The 14,356-nt window shown below is 37.0% G+C and overlaps 1 protein-coding gene across 7 annotated transcripts in view; it reads left to right on the forward strand.

Moving 5' to 3' along the window:
- Nucleotides 1-14,140, forward strand: part of ktn1 (kinectin 1) — a 118,432-nt gene extending 104,292 nt beyond the window's left edge. For 5 of the 7 annotated variants that reach the window (XM_080202749.1, XM_080202747.1, XM_080202751.1 and 2 more), the window contains 5 exons: nt 182-265; nt 1,338-1,421; nt 2,463-2,555; nt 5,305-5,439; nt 13,214-14,140. In XM_080202749.1, the coding sequence (XP_080058875.1) occupies nt 182-265; nt 1,338-1,421; nt 2,463-2,555; nt 5,305-5,439; nt 13,214-13,249 (432 nt within the window). In that variant the 3' untranslated portion in view covers nt 13,250-14,140. The remainder of the gene's footprint in view (nt 1-181; nt 266-1,337; nt 1,422-2,462; nt 2,556-5,304; nt 5,440-13,213) is intronic. The other 2 variants (XM_080202750.1, XM_080202753.1) reach the window with 1 other exon arrangement.
- Nucleotides 14,141-14,356: the final 216 nt, after the last annotated feature.

The following is a 14,356-nucleotide window of genomic DNA, read 5'->3' on the forward strand; positions in this document are numbered from 1 at the left end:
AATTTCATTTCAGTAAACCAAACTGAGTGAGGGCCTTAGATTTTTTTTTAAGTGTTGTGTTTAGAAGTTGCTTCCAGTACACAACAATCAGGAAGCCTTGAGCCTTTACCAATCTCTCAGCCTAATTTAAATATTTACAGCCCCAGGAACAGTTTAAATTGGATTTTAAACTTCATTGCAGCTCAAAGTTCTATTGACTGAGTTACAGAAAAAACTTGATGATTCTTGTGCTGAAGCAATAAAGCAGAATGAAGAACTAAGTTTGGTAAGAAATTCCTTGCAACTATTTTCAAAACCTTGCCAAAAGATGCTTATTAAAAATTATGGCAGCTAATAGAAGTGCCCTGTACTAACTTGCCTCATAATTAATATATCAATAACCAAGTGTCTTAGTCATTTCTAACTTCTAAAATGAGCTTGTCTTCAACCTGTGACATCTATGTAAACTTTTTAATGTTAATAAAATTCGCATCTCTAACATTAATGCATTTAATATAACCAAGATGTAATACAATGTCCGTTTAAACAGAATAGTTTTTGTAATGCAATGAAGAAGATAATTTGGAGAATTTCAACATGAGCTGGAATTTGACAATTAATTTAAGCCTGGGCAGAAAGGAAGTGGCATTTTTCTGGTTCAGTAATTCATTCTAAAACTAAATTTAAGATTTGCATTAGCTCATTCTTTTTTAAAAAGAATTGCGAGATGTGGCTTTAATAAATAGGATTCTGCTTTTGATTGAGGACTTCTCCTTCGGCTTGCTTCCCATTCTGATGTAATTTTTGAAAAGTGTGGATGGAGAGAATCATAGCCAAAAGGCCCCACTTTCAATCGTCTTGCTCATCCTTTTTTAAATTTCTCAGGACCTGGGCGTCACTGGTTCAGCCAGCATTTATTGCCCATCTCTAATTGCCCACGAAAAGGTAGCAGTGAGCTGCTGCAATCTGTGTGCCGATAAACCCACTGTGTGAGGAAGGGAATCTGTCTGATTCTGATCCTGATCCCGATCCCTATTAGGGATGGATAATACAACAGTTCAGTTTTTCTATTTTGATTTACAGTGGGGAATATTAGACAAGGTTTGTACTAGTTTTGCTTTTTGAGAACTCCTACTGAGGTACACAAATGGAACTGTGTTTGTCTTGATTTCCCCTAGTCTGAATAAACTGATACTTGCTGTTTTGGGTCATACAAGAAGAACGGTCCCTCGAAATACTGATTGTTGCTGGGCACCTATTGACCTTAATTCAGCAAGAAGTCAATGCTTGCTGACAGGGTGAAGGACAAAATTGTCAGAAAATAAAACACCACAATTGTGTTTTGTTCGTATTTGCAGCTTAAAACTCAACTAACTGAAACATTAGCGAAACTGAAGACTGAACAGAATGAGGCACAGAATGTGGTTTCCAACCTACATAAGGTAAGATACTATATTTGCTGCATCAAAAACAGTGAATGTAGTTAAGACCAGCCTCCTGTATAAATCTATAAGCATTTTTTTGAGCCTGTCCAATTGTTTATTTTTGCTTTTAAATCGGCAGTTTTTAACTTGTATTCATAGGTTCCTAAACGTAATCTTCAATGCAACTTGAGCATCATTTAAATAAGAACTGATAGGAAATATACAAACAAAGCTCTGTCACTGTTTCATTTCTAGAGGAATAGAGTTTCCCTGTTTTTTCAAATATGTTAAACTTGTGTAGAACATTGGTTAGAGCAGATTTAGGTCTGGAATAAATATTGCAAAATAGAAACTGTGGAGGTGGTTCAAAAAAGATTTGGATAAATGGTACTAAAACTAAAATATTAAAAAAGACTGAGGCTCGATGCTCTTTTCGAAAGATGGGTGATCTAATTGAGGTCACTAAAAATTATGAAGGGGTTTTACAGGGTAGATGTAAATATGATTTTTATGGGAGAGCCCAACACCAGTGGCTATAAATAATCTGGTAAAATGCTCAAGAAAAACCTCTTGGGGTTAAAATGTGGAACTGGTTCTCAGGATACAAGTACTTGAGGCAAATAACTTTCATTCTTTAAGGGGCATATTAATAAGTACATGAGGGAGATGAGCATACAGCTAAGAAGTTTGATAATGTAGAGTAGAAGGCAGGCTCACTTGAAGTGTAAACACTGGCCTATCCATTGGGCTAAGTAGCCTGTTGCTGTTCTATAAATACTCTGTAGGGAGAACATTTATTAACACTACTTGGAAGTGACAAAGGAGAAGAGAAAATTTATAAGAGCACTTCTATTTTTTGTGTCACTGTAGCAGAAACTTCCCTACATTTTAGGTTTTGATTGAGCAGATTGAAAGCATTACTTGACCTGTATAATAGAGCAGACTTAATCTTAACTGTTAATTCACATTCCATAACTGCACCCTTTCCTTTTCAGTATTATTTTTTTAAAAATGGCTTTCTCGTCTATTAAAGTTTTAGAACGTTGTTCTATTTTGCAGGCTCAAGAATCTCTGAATGTTATTCAGGAAGAAATAGCAAGAACCCAAAGAGCTGACAATGCTATAGATAATAGCAACATTTCGGAAGTGAAGGTGTGTATGATTAAAACAAAACAAAAAAACAATTTGCTTAACATACGACAAAAGATAGTCATACAGTTTTGTTTTCCAGTCAGTCAGTATTGTTGATCAAGTTAATATGCAACTAGCCAAGTTGGCTCCTCTTGGAACTGAGTTCAAGTTAAACTTATGCCTTGTGAATTTTCGTTGATGATACTTCACATCAAGATTTATCTATGTCTGATTGTTGCTTGGAACAGGCATTCATTCCTCTGAGCTTTTTATAGACATCAATGCATGTCTGACAGGGAAACTTCCCTAGCCTCAGTTCTGAATTGACATCAGTATCGTTTAATTCTTTGAAAGTCACCATATTCACAAATGAGTAAATTAACTTTATTGATCATTTAAATTATCTGTTTCATATCCTGTGAAGATAACAATAATGCTCTATGAAAAAAAATGACAAGTGAGCAATCTTTGTTCGCACTGAATTGTGTCTTATTTAGGATTGATCTTAAGTGTTTTATAAGTAAGTGGACATTGTGTTTTGTTGCTAATAGTAATCTCAATCAGAATTGTTACAGTGTCGAAGGAGGCCATTTGGCTAGTTGTGGGCAAGAGAATGTAATTGGGAGATTTTGTTGTAATTTGAGACATTTTGGTGATGTTTTAGGACTGGGGAACTGTTGTGCAAGGTTGGTGGATAAATAATTGAAAGATTGCAACTTACAGAGTTGATGAATACTGGAGTTTGTGACTGTCCCAAAGTTTAAAAGTTCCACTGATATTTAGATGTTAACAATAACAGATATGGAGTTTAAGATGCAGTTTTTCTATTATAAATAGTATTGTAGGTTAGCATGTGCAGTTTGATACTTGTAGTTTTAAACAGACATTACTCAGGCATAAGAAATGTGACATTGTGAAATGAAATTCAGTTGATGGCTGGGGAGCACATACATCTGCAGGCAAGAGGAATAGGGGTAAAGTTATCAACTTTGGGAGGCTTGTGAATGAGTGAAATGCCCAATTCATGTGGTGGGATAGAATGGAGAAAGGGAGCTCTGCGAGTGTAGGAGGAGAGGTTTGTTTGGAGGAAAGTAGCTGTCATAGTATAAAGAAAATACAAAAGAACGTAAGAAATATGAGTAGGAGTAGGCCATCTAGCCCTTTGAGCCTGCCCTGCCATTCAATAAGACCATGGCTGATCTGAAGTGGGTCAGTTCCACTTTCCTGCTTTCTCTCCATAACCCTTAAGATAATTCCCTTGCCTGTCAGAAATCTATCTACCTGTGACTTAAATATATTCAGCAAGGTAGCCTCCACTTTCAATGGGCAGTGAATTCCAGAGATTCACCACCCCTTGAGTGAAGAAGTTCCTCCTCAACTCCATTCTAAACTGCCCCTCCCTCCTCATTTTGAGGCTGTGCCCTCTAGTTCTGTTCCCCTTTCTAAGCAGGAAGAATCTCTCTACCTGTACCCTATCTAGCCCCTTTGTTATCTTGTAAGTCTCTAAGATCCCCCCCTCAGCCTTCTAACTCTAATGAGTACAGGCCCAGTCTATTCAATCTCTCTTCATAAGCTAACCCCCTCATCTCTGGTATCAGCCTGCTGAACCTTCTCTGTACTCCCTCCAAGGCCAATATATCCTTATGCAAATAAGAGGACCAAAACGGCACACAGTACTCCAGTTGCGGCCTCACCAGTGCCCTGTACAGTTGCAGCAAGACCTCCTGCTTCTATATTCTATCCCACTCGCTATAAAGGCCAACATTCCATTCGCCGTCTTGATCACCTGCAGACTGGGTTTTTGCGATTTGTGCACAAGGACCCCCAGGTCCCTCTGCACTGTAGCATGCTGCAGCTTTTCACCCTTTAAATAATAATCCCTCCTACTACCAAAGTGGATAACCTCACATTTGCTCTACCAAAGTGGATAACTTCATGTATGAACGATATCACGCAAAACTGCTGAATTCTATCTAAATGTTTGTTTGTTATTTAGTCAGCAAATTGGTTTACTTTTATTCTGTTCAGGCATTAAAGTTCTAATATTTTGAACAGTGCTGTTGTATATACCATTTCTAATGGGAATACTTTGAATGCTACTTAACTTCAAATTGCAGGCAACTTAACTGTAGTCATGAAAATCTTAAAGACTTTTCACTCCAATCTTCAGCTAGTTACACAGCTTCAGATCTGTTGCCATTGATAGGGAATGGTCTGCCTGCACCCATTGTTATTTTCTTAGCCTCTCCTCATGGTCATGGGTGTACACATCCTTTCGATCAGCAAAACATGCTTATGTGAACAAGCTGCTTGCTTATCCCTTTGACCAGAGATTAGTCAGACCAATTGATATGTTACAGGAAATATTTTAATTAAGAACATTTTCACTCTTCACGCCCCTTTTTATATAAAACTGTGGTGTTTGGATAGAAAATCATGCTATGTATTTTGGTGTGGAAATTTGAGGGATTTTGCATAAAACCTTTGGCCTAACAATGGGACAGAGTACCTAATGCAATAAAAGGATAGGAAAAACTAACAATGGATAGTTGACCTTAAATTTTGTGCAACAGGGATTAACTGAGTTTATGCAACTACGTTTTACTCTTATTGTGTTACAATCCAGTCCATGTTACCCTTCTAGGATGTGGATGGACTTCTGTGTTCAGAGCTTAAAAATATAATCAGGAATATTGGATTGGAAGTGAGCTTATTGCATATTTTGTAGTTTACTAAGTTTGTGCTAATTGTCTTTTTTTTTCCTGAACAGTTAGACATCAAGAAAACATCTGTGGATCTTGATCAGAATATAATGCAACTGCAGCAACTAATAAGAACTCTTATTCTTCAGCTCTCAAAAGGAAGGGAAAATTCTCAACATGTTACTTTACAGTTTGAGCAAAAGGTACAAAATAAATACTGAATTCCTTCTGTATTCGGACTTGTTTCCAAGTCTCCCAACTTAATGTTCTCCACAATTGTCACTTCAGCACACCAAAGAGGAGCCAAAATAGTAATTTCCTTTTGTTTTTGGTGCCTGTATGGAGTGGAGGATGAGGGATGGAAAAGAAAATATTAAGTGAATCTATGTTGAATAAGTACCAAGTCAGTAATGTGACCTATAATTTGTAGGGTATCTATACAATATCTGAATGAAATCTTCCAGCATTACTTCAAAGGGTTTAACATATATAAATTCACTAGTATCAGTCAGCATTTATAATTTAATAGTCACAAAGCACTTTCATTGGTTAAAGCTAGTTTTTAATTTAACTGATCAATAATCCAATAAAGTGGACAAACCAAATGGTAAAAGTAGTTTGGCAGACTGATTATTTTAAGATCCAGTATTATGTAATGAATGGTTATTTTATAACAAACAGTCCTCTGGACAAGTTTCAGTACGCTGTATTTCATATTTGTTGCAAGCCCAAAACTAGGGTGTTGAGTTTCAACTTAATCAATTAAGTAAATGAGGGACAAGTTGGTCAAGATAAATCAGATTCAAACACATGGTAAATGAGCAATGGTGAACTCGTAAAGAAATAATACTGGTTAGATTTACATTTTCTTGAGGAATAAATATTCCATAGGGCAGCTGTGGCTAACTAGAGAAAGTAAGGATAGTGTTAGATTAAAAGAAGGGGCTTGCAATATGGCCAAAAAAGAGTAATGGGCTGTAAGATTTTAGAAGTCAGCCAAGGATGAGTAAGCTGTAGATAGAGCGGGAAAACAGTAAATTAACTAGAAACATAAAAACAAATTGTAAGGAATTCTACAGATATGTGAAAAGGAAATGATTAACAAAAGTAAATGCGGGTTAGAGGCAAACAGGTGAAATTAAAGTGGGTGATAAGGAAATGACATGATAAACAGTTGAAGAAACAAAAAACATTATTGGGAATAATGGAGAACTAAGGATCCAATGAGAACAAAAGGAACTAAATTTCATGAGTAGTTTAAAAGGATGGAGAAATTAATGAACCTAAAAACCATCTAATTCCTCTAAATCAAAGCAAAATAATGTGAATGCTGGAGATCTGAAATAAAAGCAAGGTTCTTAAAAAAAAACTCAGCAGGCCTGATAGCATCAGTGGAGTGAAAGAGTTAAGGTTTCAAATCCAATATGACTCCCCTTCAGAACTGGAGATCTTCCAAAGAAGAGTTACATCAGACATTGCTTCTCTCACCACAGATGCTGTGACATACTGAGCTTTTCCAGCACTTCGTTACAAAAACAAATTGTCACTGGATCTGATGACTGTGCATTTGAGGATTTTAAGAGGTGGCGACAGAGACAACAGGAATAATTTTGTTTCCAGAATTGCATTGTCTACAGTGGTCCCTATGGATTTGCAAGTAGCAAATTTAATCCTGCTGGTCAAGCAGGGAGAGAAAAAATGGAACTTGCAGACCAGTCAACCTGCCATCAATAGTAAGAATAATAATGGAATCTGTTGCAAGGTACATGCTGATGTAGCACTTAGAAAATCATAGAGTGAACAGTTCTCTGAAAGGGAAGCAGTGTTTTGCAGATTCTTTTTGATGTTGTAGCTGAAAGTTGGGTTAGGGAGAATGATTTGATGGAGTATATTTTGAATTTTCAAAAGGAGTTCGGTAAGATACCACAAAGTTGTTGCACAAAACTATCGTTCATGAAATTGATAAATTAGTTTGGACTGTGGGTTGGCTGTTGGACAGAATGCAGACTAGGAATAATTGTTTTGTTTTTTTTTTGGTAGGTTGTAACAATTTAGAGTGCCATGAAGCCAGTCCTTGCGCTTCAGCTATTTACAGTCTACATCCAGTGTGTTGGATGAAGGGACTGAATGTATTGTATCATCCAATTTTGCTGACAATACATAGCTAGGTGGGAAAATAAGCAGCAACGAGGGATGCAAAGGTATATAGGCACTCTTGAATGGGCAAGACCAGTGGAGTCTATTGGAAGGAAATGGGAAATTATCCACTTTTTTAGGATAAATGGAAAAGTGTTTTTTTAAAAAAATTAAGTTTGATATTCAGAGGAATTTGGAGCTGTTTGTAGACACAATATAACATGCATATAAAGCATGCAATTAGGACGACAAATTGAATATCATACTTCAGCCCCCTTGCAATAAAGGTTAAGACTAAGGAAATCTTGCTACATTATATAGTGCTTTAGTGAGACCTATAACAATACTATATACTGTTTTGGTCTCTTTACTGAAAGAAGGATACACCCTTTAGAGAGGATACAACAAAGATTCGTTCGATTGATTCCTGAGATTAGTGGTAGTCCTGTGAGGAGAGAGTGCGTATTTTCTAGAGCTTGTAAAAAAAAAAGTGTTCGAATATGTAAACTTTGAAGGGCTTGATAAGGTAGATGTGAAAACTCTTTTGTTTTCCACAACTGGAGAGTTTCAACCTAGGAGTCAATCTCAGGATAAAGAATCAATGAAGTCCTGATCAGAGTCAATGGATGCACAGCATTAACTGTGTTCAACACTGAACTCAGTAGATTTTTGGACTCATTTGAGGGAATCTAGGAAATATTGGGGCTAGCTGGAAAAGTTGATTCAGTTAGATGATCAGCACTGATTTTGTGGACTGCTCAAAGATGTCATTTGTCCTGTTTCTATTTTTTTTTATGGCTTACCTTTGCGTGGTCTTTAGTCTGTTGCAGACTACTTTAGACTTGTACATTTCTTCACCAAATTACAATAATTATAGGTTTTATGAAAGGTAAATCATGTTTGACAAATTTGCTTGAATTCTGAGGACGTAACGGAGAGTAGATAGAGAGGAAACTGTAGCTGTGTTGTATTTAGATTTTTCAAAAGGCATTTGATAAGATGCTGCATAAGAGGCTGGTGCATAAAGTAAAAGCCCATGGAATTGGAGGAAGTGTGTTAGCATGAATTGAAAACTGGCTGTCACATAGAAAACAGGGAGTTGGAATAAATAGATCCTTTTCAGAGTTCAAAGATGTAACTAGTGGAGTACTGTAAGGATCAATTCTTGGCCCACAATTGTTCACCAATTACATTAATAATCTGGAGGAATGTAAGGTTTCCAGATTTGTTTATGATACAAAGATAGGTGGAAGGACATGTTTCAATATTGCGATTCTGCAATGGGATATACATTGGGTGACTGGGCTAAACATAGCAAGTAGAGATTAACTTGGGGAAGTGAGGGGTCATGCATGTTAGGAGCATCAAAGAGCAGATTATCTAAATTGTGAGAGACTTCAGGTGAGTGAAGTATCGAGGGATCTAGGTGTTCTAGTGCATGAATCACCAAAAAGCAAACGGACAAGTCCAACAAATAGTAAAAGGAGCAAATGGCATTTTGGCTATTATTGAAAGGGGTTGGAGTTCAAAAATAGGGAGGTTTTGTTGCAATTGTACAGGGCATGGTTGGGGGCTCATCTGGAATACTGTATGCAGTCTTGGACTGCTTTCCTGAAAAAGGGATATAGTAATATCGGAAGCAATCCGAAAGCGATTTACCAGGCTAATTCCTGGGATGAGGGTTTCCTATCAAGGGAGACTAAAAAGTCTGGTCTATATGGTGTTTAGGAGAGGTGATCTTTCTTCAAGCATGTCAGATCCTGAGGGGGCTTGACAGGGTAGGTGGTGAGAGGTTTTCATTTATGGGAGTCTCGAACAAGGGGACATAGTTACAAGATAAGGGACCAGTCACTTAAAACTGAGGTGCATAGAAACTTCTTATTGCAGTGAGTGATGAATATCTGGAACTCTGATCCTAAGGGAGACTAGATCATTAGAAATAATCAAAGTGGAGGTGATAAATATTTGATAGATCAGAGAATAGGGGACTACAGGAAAATGACAAAGTAGTTGAGGCCAGCATAGATCAGCCATGATTGTATTGAATGGGGGGCAGCATTAATAGGAATTGGGAGTAGGCCACCAGGCCTATTACTTGTATACAGCACACCGGCTTTTCGAATGAGTAGTACACCTAGTAACATTTCCCTGCAACCCTGCACAATTTCGAATAATCCTCCTGAATGTTTCAAGCCTCCACCAGACTATCAGCCAGCACATTCCAGATCTTCACTACATGAAAGTTTCTTCTCACGGCTTTGTTGTTTCTTTTGCCAATTATTTTATTATTGACCCCCCTCAGTCTTGATCTTAACACCAGTGGGAACGGTGTTCCCCTATCTACTCTGTCCAACCACCTCTGATTTTTGAATGACCTCTTTCAAGTTGCCTCTTGACTATTTCCTTATCCGAGTGAAACTGTCCCAACTTCTCCAATCTATCTTTGTAAGTTAAGTTTCTCATCCCTTGGATCGTCCTTGTGAATTGTTATATCTCTAATGACCTCATGTCTTTCCTAAACTGTCACTCAGAACTGGGCACAGCAGTCTGCCAGCTGAGGCTGAACCAGGGTTTTTTCAATCTTAACCTTTCTGAACTAAACTTGTTCCTCCTTCATGTTTACAGCCAAGCCTATCAAGGCAGTCAACTAATGAAGTTTCACATTTGAGCAGTACCTTTTCAAAGGTGTTTAAAATCATCCCTGTATCCCCTCGATTTGTTTTCCCAAAGCAAAAAGAGAATTGTTATGTCATCAATCTTTGCTTCGATTTTTCTTTGGCTTTGAAATTTAACATCTGTTCCGTGCTGCGTTCTGAGTATCACTTTTATTAATTAACAAATGTGACATAATATTTCAAATCATATTTTCGTGGGCTGATATAAATGAAACAATTATTAATCTTTTCAAACATGATTGAAAATAATCTTACCAAAAAAATTCTGTACTCTGGCACTTAACTGAACTTACAAGCAACATTTAACCAGAAAATTTACTTTTTTAAAGCTGTTGCTTTGGCTTGGGACCTTTTTTTTTATTTAATCAATTCTGCCAGATCCATTACATTAGGTTCTCTTGGCAGCCTCTATCAGGGATACACTTTAAAAACATTGTACCCATATACCAGATTTGCTGATGATATAATACAGTCAGTTCATTCCAAGCCATTTATATAGATTGTAAGTTACTAAGGCCCCAACACTGCTTCCTCTGGTACTCCACTGGTTAGTTTGCCAATCTCAAAATGAACTATTTTTCCCAACTGTTGTTTGTGAGCCAATCCTCTCTCCATGCTAATATATCACCCCCAACCTACCTTTGTGGCATCTTATCAAATGCATTTTGGAAATCCAAATCCATTACATCTGCTGGCTCCCCTCTAACCATCCTGCTTGCTACATCCTCAGAACCCCAATAAATTTTGTCAAACATAATTTCCATTTAACAAAACCATGTTGATTCTACTTGATTGTGTTGTGATTCTCCAGTATTTTCTACCATTCCTTCCTTAAGAGTGGATCCCATTGATGGATGCTGGCCAGTCTGTAGCTTACTGCTTTCTGCTGCCTTCCTTTCTTGAATAGTGGTGTTGCATTTGCAATTTTCTAATCCTCTGGGACCTTTCCATAATCAAGGGAATTTTGGAAAATTGCAGACACTTCCTTTTAAGACCATAAGGTGCAGGCCATCAAGTCCTAAGGACTGTCGGTCTTTATTCCTTTTAATTTTGCTTGCATTTTTTTTCTCATTTAACTTCCTTCCATCCTTTTGACTCTTGATTTTCTACTATTCTTGAGATGTTTTCTACTGTGCAGACAGATACAAAATACTTGTTCAAAGTTTCTACCTTTTGCTTGTTTCCCATTATTAATTCCACAGTCTCATTCTCTTTCCTATTTAGCTACATTAAGAGCTTTTACTGTTTCTTGTATTTCTTCCTCAGTTTTTTTTCTCACTCCAACTTCTCCCTCTTTTTTTCTAAAAGGTACTCTTCGCTGTTTTCTTAAAGTTCCTCTCTTCTGACTACCATTAATCTTTGCCACATCGTACATCTTTGAATTTGCCACTGTCCTTAACTTGTTTAACCACAATTGGTGCATTCTTCTTGAGGTGGCATACATTTTTGAGCAAGATATTTCATAACTCCCAATGTCTGCCACTACTTTGCTACTTTACCTTTTAACCTATTTACCCATACATTGTAGCCAGCTGTCTCATATCCTTGTAATTATATTTATTTCAGTTTAAGATGTTAAATTTTTCACCTTCACACAATGTGAAATTCATCATGTAATGAACATTCTTGCCTGACAGATCATTTACTATGAGGCCATTAACTACTCCGGCCTCATTCGACATTGCCAGCTCTAAAATATCTCGTTTCCTACTTGGTTAGTTCCATAATGTATTCTAAGGAATATCCCAGATATGCACTTTTTTGGCAATTTAATTTGGCCAATCTATATTAAGATTAAATTTCCCATGGTTATTGTAGTACCTTACTTACAAGACCCCATTATTTCTTGAATGGTCCACGACTACAGTGTAGGTATTACAAGTAGGGGCTGTAAAACCATTCCATCAGGTACTTATTTCCTTGTTTATCTCCACCCAAAATCTATGGTCCTCCAAACAAAAATCATTTACTACTGTATTAGTCTTATCCTTGATTAACAGAGCTACCTTACCTCATTTTCTTTTCCTTCCCAATTTCCTCAAATGTCAAATACTCATGAATATTCAGAGTCCCAGTAGTGGTCATTTTGCAACCACATCTATATTGGCTTTTCTATACTCATACTTGTAGGTGTAACAGATCACCATCCTGTTACAAATGCCAAGTACATTAAGATTAAAAAAGCTGGTACCTTTCCAGAATCTAGGGAGTTTTGGTAGATCACAATGTGCCCATAATCTCTGCAATCACTTCCTTTAAGACATTACAAGGCAAACCCTCAGCTTCTAGGGGACTTTTCAATCTTTAGGTTTTCTTGCATTTTTTCCTCTGGTGGTGATTTCTCTCATTTTAAGTTCTATCTTTTTACCACTTCCCTACAGTGACCTTACTTGTACACGTATTTGATTTGCTAGTATGCTTGTCCCAGTACAGTTCAGGAGAAGGTCCTCCCAAAAACTTCCTCTTCATTTCTCCCATTACCAATCTTTGAACCACACATTCAGTATGCTCCAGTCATGAGCTGCTATGTGATAATAAGTTAAGCTTTTTTTAAAATGTGGAGAACTTCCTTTTGGAGAATAATTGAAATTGATCTTGACCCAAGTTACTTTTCAACTTCAAAAATGGAATAGTTGGTCTGTTTTGGGTCAGATGGTGAATTTGGCTGCTTTGTGAGCTGCTGATTCTTTTATGCCTAATGAGGACTGCTACCCAAGTTTTTGTTTCTCCTAACCAATAGGGGACTAAGTTTTGGGAGAGGGCCGTGAAAGGATAGGGAATGAAATTTCTTTAGGCTGCTGTGGCCCAAGATGATACATTGATGTTTGGAACAAAGTTAACCCTTGGGTTTGGGAGAAACTGTGTAATCTGTAATTGAGCTGGGAAGACCTGGGGTGGCAATTGACCAGCAGCCTGGCTCACCTATAGAGTCTGGAGTAATAAAACTCAATCTATTAATCATACAGGTGGATTGGCTGGTCGACTGACAGGAAAATTGTCAGTCCTCGGTGCTGATAGGCTGTGGTGTTACTAGCAAAATCGATGTTTTGATACTTCACATCCAGGAAGTCACTGGTTGAGTCTTCTACTTTATTGATGCATGTAAACCAAATTGTCCATTAAAATGTCAAGAAATAATAGATTCTGCTTTTGTTTTTATTTTTAGGCAACTGGAGTGCTGAAGGAAGGAGCTTCTGTTTGAAGATGGTGCTTGGTTTGCACCTTGATTTGCCAAATTAAAGCCTTATTTATGTTTTTCGCCCTTCTTAATTGTCAAACACTGAATAGAGCTTTACTTTTGTGTTTTTTTTTTAAATATTGGATTAAACTACTGATTGAAAAATATTGTAGGCAGCTTGAAAGTTTTTAGTTTTATAAAACATGGTATCCTGTATGTACATTCCTAAATGCAAAGAAATTGTTTAATTTTTTGCTAAATGCCTAAATTTGACTACCAGCAAATATAATTTGGGCAAAACCAGGAGCTAAAAATAATTCTAGCGGCACATTTACTTTTGGGTTTCAAATTAAGACTTTCAGGGTTATTTGCTAACTTTCAGCATTACACACTCCATGTTGTTGCTAGCATAGAAAATCTGAAGAATTTTGTAAGCGCGAGTCTGAATAAAGGGATGCTTGTTTCTCAGCCAGACCAAAGCTTCATTCGGTAAAGCACTACTGTTTTTACTGCTGTGTGGCCTGATGAAATGTTAAAGCAGACAGCAGTACGTCAGTTGATTACATGTCCCCTTTTGAGGGTTGAATAGTAACATTCTACAATAAATGTTGAATATTCAGTTCTTGCTGACTTAATGGTGCAAACTGTTTTTCTGTTAAGTGGGCTTGAAATACAGTTGACCTGTGGTGCGTTGGAGGCATTGTGGCTACATACCCAAGCTGCTAGTTTAAAAAAATGGTTTATAGAGAAAAAGGGTAAACAGTTCAAATTGATGCTGCTTTGATATTTTACTGTTTTCTTTAAGGTAGAATTGAAACTATTTACATTTAAGGAGCTGCCATTTTAATAAAGTTATGAACTGTAAATAAGTCCTATGTATAAATGAGGGAAAAATAAAATCTCCTTTGCATCTTGTCTTCATGAAATGGTTACTTTGTGGCAAACTTCCTTACTGCACTAAAGAATAAAGTCTGAAATTCAACAGCAGAGTTGGGAAATTTATGGTTATCAGAATATAAAGTTGATGCTGTGGATTGCTTGCATTTGGTAGACTGGGATTTACGAGCAATGATATTTAAGTATTAATCTGCACTGAGTGATGAAGGGTTGGAGGAAGACTGGGGTGGAAAG

This window comes from Carcharhinus amblyrhynchos, chromosome 14, assembly GCF_965287045.1.
Source record: "Carcharhinus amblyrhynchos chromosome 14, sCarAmb.v2.hapA, whole genome shotgun sequence".
Lineage (NCBI taxonomy): Eukaryota > Metazoa > Chordata > Chondrichthyes > Carcharhiniformes > Carcharhinidae > Carcharhinus > Carcharhinus amblyrhynchos.